The sequence below is a fragment of the Lepisosteus oculatus genome, chromosome 3 (genome assembly GCF_040954835.1).
Source record: "Lepisosteus oculatus isolate fLepOcu1 chromosome 3, fLepOcu1.hap2, whole genome shotgun sequence".
NCBI lineage: Eukaryota > Metazoa > Chordata > Actinopteri > Semionotiformes > Lepisosteidae > Lepisosteus > Lepisosteus oculatus.
This window is the reverse complement of record NC_090698.1, coordinates 57,061,515-57,071,025: the sequence shown is the minus strand read 5'-3', so window position 1 is coordinate 57,071,025 and position 9,511 is coordinate 57,061,515. Positions and strand designations below refer to the sequence as shown.

Below are 9,511 nucleotides of genomic sequence, written 5' to 3'. Positions count from 1 at the left end.
TCTCTCCCGAGGTCCAGGTTTGACATTGTGGTAAGAGGAAGGCTGTACAGCTGGGAAAATCATGTCAAATTCCCTCTTTGAACTGCTGCTCAAATTGTAGGACAGGTCGTACGTTAAAACACGCACCCCGGCTTATACAGTTTTACAATAAGGTGAGAACTTGCTGCAAAGCCATCTCATGTAAATACTGATGTCCATTTTCTCACAGAAATTGAATTACAATGACAAAGAAGAAGCAATACTGTCCTCTCCCTACCCTTTCTATACATGTTTAATTTCACAATCTAATTCAATTAGAGTGAAAGCTCCAAAACGTTGCACATTTTATTTTCAATTCACAATTCAGTAAGCAATTTGCTATGCAGTGCGCTACTTGTTCCAATTCAATCAGTGATGAAGAGTACAGTTAAATAGCAAAATATTACATAAGAAATGTTGCAAATGAGGACCTTTGCCTATTTAATATTATATAAATTAGAATGTGGTTTAAAAATATGGTACATAATTAAATAAAGTAGTCAACAAAATGTTCAGCTGGATAGTATTTTACCTGCATTTTTTGCACATATTACTTTGGTATTCTAAAAGTGAATTTCTTTTGGGATCAATTTGTTATAAAATGACAGTAAGGGGAAAATTGATCATAAATGCAGGTTGGATTCATTTAAATTAATGGACACTACACTACGTGGACTAGAGAGCTGTTGTATCTGTTTTAGATTTCACTGCCTTTTAAAGCATGGATAAGGGAAGTCAACAACACAAGCAGGAATCACAAGAGAGGGCCCAAAAACCGGGCTCGTCGTACAGATCACGCAATGGACTGGGAATCCATAGCGAAAATAGGCTTGTGCATTCAGGGCAGAGAAGTCCAGACATGTTTTACATGGTGCGTTTACATTTCAAAACGTTTTACTTGGCACTGTATGAAGAGAATGAATTTAGCTTATTATGTACTGCACACTGTATTTCCCACAGTGATTATCGTGATACCTAAAACTTTTAAAAAAATACTGGTGAATACTAACTCATTTGACATAAACTATATCCCTTTCTTCTACACAGCAGATATAAAAAAGCATTGAACAGTTTAAATTGCATAGTAAGACTTATATGAGCTTGAAGTCATCTGCTTTAGTTCATGGTGTTACACATCGAGAATTCTGGGCTGATCTCTAAAATCCACCATCTGTACCCCTGTGAGCTGCAGTAACCAAGTTATTGGCATGTGATCCAATCTGTTCATATCAAAATGTGTGAAGTGAACTTCAGATCCTGGGGAAAGATGCAGAAAAAAACAGAGTAACCACATTGGAGTACGGTGATCAAATGTAGTGTTGCTCTTAAAATGGAGAGCTTTAAAGCTATGTTTACAGGAGCTTAATCAAAACAAGGAATACAAATCTGAAGAAGAAACTGAAAATGTGCAACCAGGAGTAAAGACAAACCTGTCACTCACATTGAGGCATTAATTTACCAAGTATCAAGAGTTCGCGGTGCAACCTGTTTACAATGTGCTCCAGGACAGATGCTTTCTCTATGTTAAAAATGAAACTGTCTTAATGCAAGAGTTATATAATGAATAACTAAGTAGTGTATCACATATGTAAGAAACATTAATAATTAAGAGCACAACAAAGTTTACCTGGGCCTAAGATTAAGCATCCTCCTTGTTGGTTAAGATCCCCTTGAAAATCAAAAGCAGGGCTGTTCATTGCTCGCCACAAGCTTTTCAAACTTCCCATGAGCGTGCTTGACTTCACATGAGGGCATGGAGCCGCTGCAGCATCAAAACATTATAGTAGTACAACTGTATTACAGCTGGAGTAAACACAAATCTGCTCTGTAATTTGGGAAGTTATAGACTATCACCTGAACATCTTCAGGAGAAGGACATCTGAGCAAAAGAACAAAAAACACAATAAAGTAGTCTACAGTCATTTGATAAATGTCTACTATTACCTCTTAATTATTTATCTCACGCTCTCGACAGATGCTTACCAATGTTAAGTTACAGAAGTGCACTTAATGAAGGATGACCTCATATTTACAGCAGTCTTCAAATTTATTCATGCTCTCGATTGACTATAATTTGAATTCGCCAAGCAAATGCTTCTGATTTAAAAGATGATAAATGTATTGAAAAAGAGTACTAAATCATATCAATAGTATAACTGTAAAATTACAGGTAAAGGTTTTTTTCATGCTGAAAGGAAAAGGAAAGAGGCTCAACGTTCTGGCTGTGGAGCCTTCTTCTGGCCTTCAGCATTCATACTACACATACTTCAGCGTTCATACTACACACAATTCTAAATACGCAATATTTAAAGTTCAAGTAGGTAGCTGCGTCAGCGTGCGCAGGCTGCAAAGGAACAGGTAAAAGTTTATTCCACACTGAAAGGAGAAGGAAAGAGACTCAACGTTTCTGCTGTGAAGACTTCTTCTGGCGTCACCTGAAGAAGGGTCCACAGCCGAAACATTGGAGTGATTAAAGTTATCCATACCTCGTGAATCTGTAGAAAAGAAATACTGAAGATTTAAACCCTCTTACGATTTGTAATCATCTGGTACTTTAATAAAATTTAGAGAAGCTCCTGGGAGTCTCCTAGATTGCCACTGGGTAGGAAGAATACAGAAGCTCAGACCCTGTCATCACGGGGCAAGTCAGAGATTTATTTAAAGATCTATGGCAAAGGTGAATGACCTTAAACATGTAAGAACGTAAGGTCAGAAATGAGAGGAGGCCATTAGACCTATCTAGCCTGTTTACTTGCTAGTAAATAAGTTGCTTCAAGGATCTCATGAAGCTGTTTCTTGAAAGATGCCAGGGTTCATAAGCAGGGCTAGTGAACTTTTTCCATATTGTGACAATATGTTGGGAAGATGTTGTTTAAAACTGCTGCTCTGGGTTCTAAGTTTCCTATTCTATCTTCTAATTTGCGTTAAATCTGAAGAAGTCGACTGATCCAGTATGGATCAGATTTGTAAAAACATTCAAAATGTACAATCTTATTAGTACAGATTGGCTACAGACCACCAAATTTAGATATGGTGTGATACTGTCCATGACTTTGAGGATTTTGAATTGTTGAATCAGATCTCATCATACTAATCTCAGTTCATGATTAGAGACCAGTGTACAACATTCCTTTAATCCCAAGACTGTATCTGGTTGCTCTTCTTTGGGCTGATTCTAGAACAGCAATATCTTTTTTTGTAGTGTGGTGACCAACGTTATACACAATGTTTTAAATGAGGCCTGCTAAATCATTGCATTAATTTTAACATAATATCCTACAATTTTGAATTCTGTGATTTTAAGGATGTATCCTAGCATTCTTCTTGCCTTTCAATTGCTTCCCCACATTGTGTAGAAGATGGATATTATGAGTTTACACAAACATTTAAGTCCTTTTCCTAGGCGGCTTCTTCAAACTTGATGTTTCCCATTTTATGTCTATAGTTTGTTTTTCCAACTTGCACGTATTGTTCTGCTCTAGTCTACATTTAATATTGTAACACCACGGGGGCTCAGGCGGGCGCCCTTGCCGCATTAGGTCAGCCCCGCACCCGGCTTGAACCCGGGACTCCCGTGTCACTCAACAGGGACCCAGCCCGGTGAGCCAAAGAGAGATCTCAATACAGCCCAGTAGCTGTAGTCCTGCTATCACAGGGAAGGGCGGTGATGTCACCTGCTCTGGTACGCCTGCTCTTACACAGTACCTGTTGGCCGTAAGCGTTACAATATCATTTATCAGGTGTTTACCTAGTTTAAAGTGACCCAGGCCTACTGTCTACAGTAAATGCTTTTCAATTGCCTTTGCTGTGTTTCTCTATCCTTCTAATTTGGTATAATCTGCAAACTTTCCTAGTTTACTAACTTTACCAGAAACCAGATCACAGATTTAAATTAGGAAAGCAGCAGTCCTAAAACTAAAAAATGAATCTTTTATGTGGAACTTTTTCAAAAGCCATATTGTATTTTCTGTGCATGCCCAATACTGTTCTTTTGCTCAAAGAACTCTAACGAGTCAATTAAGTAAGACCTATGTTTCCTAAATCATAATAGTGAAATAATTATCATTTTCACAACAAAAAGAAAAGGAAGCAATTTAATTATTGATCTTTATACTGTAATAAATAATTATTAAAATAATTATCGGGTTTATAATTCCTTTTTAGTTTTTTGGATGGGCAATAAATTAGCAATTCGCAGGTAATTTATAAGTAAATTTTTGTTCATGGATGGTGAATATTACCTCTCTTTTGTGTCCTGGACTCTACCTGTAGTTTCGCAATAAACTTGACAGTACACTGTGCTATCATAACAGTTCCTAATGATTCTCACACCTGTTTTCTACATGCTATCTTGTAGACAAATATGGGCATTCCCTTTTATAGGTGCTGTGTCAAACCATGTAAGGACGCAGTGAGTAGCCATTTAAAATATTTCACTACTTCTGCAGTTGGTTTTCCCAAGACATTGTGACTATGTGAAAAAGTCTCTCATAAAGACTACTTCTTCCTTTACAAATGCATTGCTGACTTCATTTAAATAATGTTACCTTCGAATCAATGTCTAAATGTTGTGGTCTGTAGCATACTTCTAACATTGTACATTTTGAATGTTTTTATAAGCCTGATCCATACTGGTTCAGAAACCCTTGATTCCTCTAAGTTAATATCCTGTGCCTGAATGCTCTTTTTGATGTACAGTACTGTGCATTGCTACACCTCCTTATCTTCCATTGTTCCCATCTCTCTGGAAATCTGTGGATCAACTAATGTTGTATTGGTCATCATCAGTCTCTTTTAGCCATAATTCTGGGATTCCAATTACATTATATTCAACCTCTATAAGCAGTAGCTTCTCTCTCATGCATTTTCCTTCAGCTCTAGTAATGACTAAAAAATACAAAAGACATTTCAATTTTGACGGAGGCGTCCATTGGTGAAAGGTTCAATAATGAGATGATCACTACCTCATGAAGAAGAGGGCATTAAGAAAAGGAGGCTAACCAGTACCAAATAACTGTGAATCTTCCTAAAATGCTGGCAGCAGGGCGATTTCAGTAATCTGATGTATACTGCAAAGTTAACAGACCATCTTAAAAAGCTGAGATATGAACTTGCTGAAAAGAAACTTATTGACTCCCCAGAACCAAATTATATCAAATCCCGTGGTTGGATGAAACACAAATTGAGATTGTGGATAGGCTCGCCAGCAGTACAAGCAGCATCTGAAACGTGAAAAATGTTTCTTTCTCACATTGAAAAACAAATGTCCTGCCCTCTGTAAAGGAGATAAGTGGACCTGTCCTGCTTTAGGGCTGTTTTCTATTGTCTGGTCCAGATACGCTGCTCAGAATGGAGGGGCAGGTGGAGTCCAAGGTTTACTAGCGTATTTCAGCCAACAGTGTGTGCCGTCTGTCAAGAAACTTAAGTGTGGTCTCAAATTGACTTTACAGAGGGATACCACTTCGAAGTCTGCACCACACTTAATGACCAGATGGTCACGAGAGCGCAAAAACCAAATGATAGGTCATGATGTGTCATTGCAGACTCTAGCAGGACACTTATGATATGATCTGAGGAAAGCAGATCACAAGTACAGACTGCACAAGGTGGAGAAGCTGAAGAGGCTCAGCTCTGGTCAAGAGGCTGAAAGGTTGAAGAATCCAGTCATCAGAGCCAAAAGAGGGATAGAGAAATACTCCTCACCAGGGAATTCAAACATTTCTGCATTAGTTATTTGCAATTTTATTGATGGATGTTCTATTTATACACATATTATTAAAAAAGGAAAGGTTAAATCCATACAGAAAAGCAGAAAAAAGGCTTTGGAGTCTTGTTCGGGTGTGTGGTCTCTGTAGCTGAAACGTTTTTTTTCCTCCTTTCTTTTTAATTTTCAGTGTGAAATCAACCCCTGCTTGTCACTTTGCAACTCACACACCAACACAGCTCCCTCTTTAACTTCTACAGTACTGAAAGTCATCTAAATCCTTCATTTGTTATTTGCACGTATCTGGAAGATACTGTATATAATCTCAAAATTAAAAAAAAGAAAATTACCTGACTCTGTGAACACCTCCCCTTTCTTCATTCCAAGTTTTTTATAAATTTGCCTTTCTGGATCAACATATATTTCATGTGGATAGCCTGTCAGTGCGCAGAACGCCTGTATGTATGACCCATATGTAATATAAGTAAGAGTGATGCATAAAAATACACAGACACGTCTAGCATTTTCTAAAGGAGAACATGTACTTGATGTTTCAGATGAACTGCAAATCTGTGGTGGCCTTGTTAACAACTTTCTGGTAGCAAGGAAGGGTATAACATTGCAGAAGGTCTGATTATGACATTAGTGAACAAGAGAGGACATTTCACGTTATGTTTAGAAAACAGGTCACAGTAGGGTACTGAATGCCACCAATTTGTATAGCACTGTGTTAATCATAAATTAATACAATGTTGTAATGTAACTGACCTATCTCATCTTTTGGAACACACATACCTCAATGTGATGGTGTGAAGACTGTCCAATTACTATCAACCTGACATCAGCATCCTGTTGTTGAAATAAATATGAGTTTAACCATGATATTCTCCACAGAACTATATATTTTCTACTGAAAAGGAGCAGAAACTCTGGGAATTTAGGATTTAAATGCAACTCTATGCTTTGGACATATATTGTCACACGGTTAAATCTTTTAATATTTAGAATTTCCTCTAGAAAATTATTTTTACGATTTTGAGGGTCTGAACCCCCAGCCCGGCCTGTGCAAAGCCCCAATCCAGTTATTCTTACAGGTCATCTGTTTTCAAAAGATTGCCAACAGCTGTAAAGATATTGATGAATGAAGCAGGTGGGCTATTCATTAAAGTGAACTTCTGGCTCCTGAGAGCTGAAATATACTGTACTAACAACAAGTGAAAAAATAACCTTTGCTTTTTTATTCCCAGAAATCTAAGCTCTTTTATGAGATGTGCCTTGTAATAAGGCATTTTTGTTGTTTGCTGGTAATTACCATTCACATTTCAAATAATGGAAAATAATCAAAATAAATTTAAATAACTTTTAAAAATGTAATAATTCTACTACTTACTGTGAGGAACCTCTTAGGTATTTTGGCCAGATCTTCCACATACTCTTTGCATGTGTAACACAAAAAATGCTATAAATTCAAAAGTCAAATATTTAATTTGAAACAATTAGAAACAATTGAACATAGGCTATTTATATTTTAGATGCAAAATCCACGACGAACTATTTTACTTCAGTTAACAAGAGTTCACAATCGAAATGAAAGTATACCAACACGAGAAAAGGGTGCCATTTCGGATACTGCTTCCAATGCAATCATTTAAAAATATACGTATATAATACCTGCATTTTAATAAAACACCTCTGGTTTAATGTATCAGCACTATCCTTCTCACTCGTAAGGCAGATTTCCTTTAAATCGGATCTCTAATGCTTGTATTGAAACGTTTGAATACTTCGGTATTAAAACAGGGCTTTTACAGCATCGGAACTGGTAGCAGAAAAAAGCTTCTTACCCTAACGAAAATAACGATTGATTTCTTGTCGTCATATAAACTTTTAAAAGGAATCCGTTTCCCGTGCCGGTTGTAAACAAAACAATCTTCAACCTCTGAGATCGGAATATTAACCGGGTTTTTCTGGTGGCCTTGCTGGGCTCTGGCGATTTGTTGTGTGACGGGAAGATCTGCAGCCATCTCAATCCATTTACAGTACAACTTTTTTTCCCTCAAGTCTTGTCCGAGCTATTTTGGGCTTGCTTTGCAAAGTGTCCAAAAACTCAGAAACCACTCCCACAAAATTAACAAGTTCATGTGCAGTGAAGTAACCGAGTTCATGGAGAAATAACGCACATCTGGAAACAGAATTAATACATGCCCCTATGGACTACTGATAAATGTTTACTGCATCTCGATTATTTCATTTTACTTTCTTAAGCTTTTCCTTCCGATCTCTATGCGTCTGTGCGGCCCTGTGAAGAACCGCATTTGGTAAAGGGGTTTCATCGCTCCTGCTACAAATAACTGGTTAATTGACAAAAACCGAGTTATTGTCGACTTAAGATAAATCACTAATGATATGCAGCAACAGAACACTGAAAAATATTAAGCCTTATAGTTGTAAAATATACCGTATATCTCATGCTATTTCAGTAGCCTTTTTATGACGCCTAGCGACAATTTGGCGTATTGCATTTTGTGCATTTTTATGACAGCGCGCTGTTGTTTGCAACTACTAAATATGATAGTAATATAGTACCAAAAATAAAACAGTGCGTGGAATCGACAACACTTCACAGACAATGCTTTCAATTATCGGTCTGCAGACCGAACAGTTAGCGACATGTTTCTGAAGAAGGACCGATTTCTCATTCCTTTATTTAAAAAGAAAATCGAAATTCAATAAAAATCAGAGCAAAATTGGATATTCTGCAGCCCTTGTCCAGTCTCTGTATTTATCTTCAATTGTGTTAGCATGTTCATTTATTTTAAGTATTTTAAAATAAATAATTGTTGTCATAAAAGCATACATTAAAGCTGAAAAGCAATATTTTGAATGGAATCGATATAATTTTCTATGTAAAAACAATTATGTCTTTACATACAGTAGTCAGGCTTGTGTTCCCAACGTTTCTAATTGGTTGGCAGACATCTAGCATAAAGGTTACCACGAATTCTTTATTAATTTGACACGCAGTGCCAGGCTAAAGTGTATGATAATGAAAAGTACGCATATGCTGGAAAATAATCAGCATTTCTGATATTTGTGAGTTGCTTTTATTCCAAATGATACGCCACTGATTATTTAATCTACCGTGTATTAGACGAATTTCCTTAGGCAACTTCTTTCTTAACAAATAAAACGTGAACGGTAGCAGTTATAGTGAGTATGACAGAAGACCTCCCTCCCTTCCTACCCCTTCAAACCATGAAACCTATTTCTTATGTGTGTTTTATCTTAGCGATACAGTGTCGTTGTTGCTATGCACGGAGGCGGGCATCACCAACTTGACGGACAAGGTGAACATGCAGTCTGTGAAGCCCTGGCTTGACTGACAGGGAAGTCCTCCAATTAAAAAGCAAGGAAAGAGGCAGTACTCGTGAGTGAGGAACAGGGAATTTTCCAATCACTCTTTAAGCAGGGGGCAGGATTTCCTTTCTTGTGCTTATTCCGGAACACTTTCCACAGAGAGCAATAACATATATATGATGTGTGTACACGTTCGTACATAGCGTTGTGTCTGCAATATTTTAAGTCTGTCGAGCTGTTGGTGGTGTTTTATACGTGGATTATGAATGCACGGGTTGAAGGCGACTGGAATTGTGTGAACTGGTTGAGAAAACGTTGCTGTAAGTAAGACGAACTGTTCCTTCTCATCAAATTCAGTTAGAAAGTTGTTTTTTTTTTCTTACAGGTTAGACATTGCCAGCTGAATGTGTTGTATTGCTATATATATTTTTA

The 9,511-nt window shown here is 37.3% G+C and overlaps 2 protein-coding genes across 3 annotated transcripts in view; one reads left to right on the top strand and one right to left on the bottom strand.

Moving 5' to 3' along the window:
- Positions 1-311: 311 nt before the first annotated feature.
- prxl2c (peroxiredoxin like 2C) lies at positions 312-8,160 on the bottom strand. 2 transcript variants are annotated; one of them, XR_011189094.1, is made up of 7 exons: positions 7,567-8,160; positions 7,113-7,181; positions 6,518-6,571; positions 6,073-6,178; positions 1,873-1,897; positions 1,646-1,780; positions 1,188-1,275 (listed from the first exon to the last, which is right to left on the bottom strand). XR_011189094.1 is itself a non-coding variant. In XM_006626866.3 (6 exons), exons 1-6 carry the CDS (start codon positions 7,744-7,746, stop codon positions 1,148-1,150), a joined length of 672 nt encoding a protein of 223 aa, XP_006626929.2. In that variant the 5' UTR covers positions 7,747-8,149; the 3' UTR covers positions 312-1,147. The 2 variants fall into 2 exon arrangements, 1 of the variants encoding a protein (XP_006626929.2); XM_006626866.3 differs by lacking the exon at positions 1,873-1,897 and having other exon boundaries at positions 312-1,275; positions 7,567-8,149.
- A 1,030-nt stretch (positions 8,161-9,190) lies between these two features.
- Positions 9,191-9,511, top strand: part of fbxl17 (F-box and leucine-rich repeat protein 17) — a 318,224-nt gene continuing 317,903 nt past the window's right edge. Inside the window, exon 1 of the mRNA XM_006626957.3 lies at positions 9,191-9,399. The gene's annotated coding sequence lies outside the window, so the exon portion shown is untranslated. The remainder of the gene's footprint in view (positions 9,400-9,511) is intronic.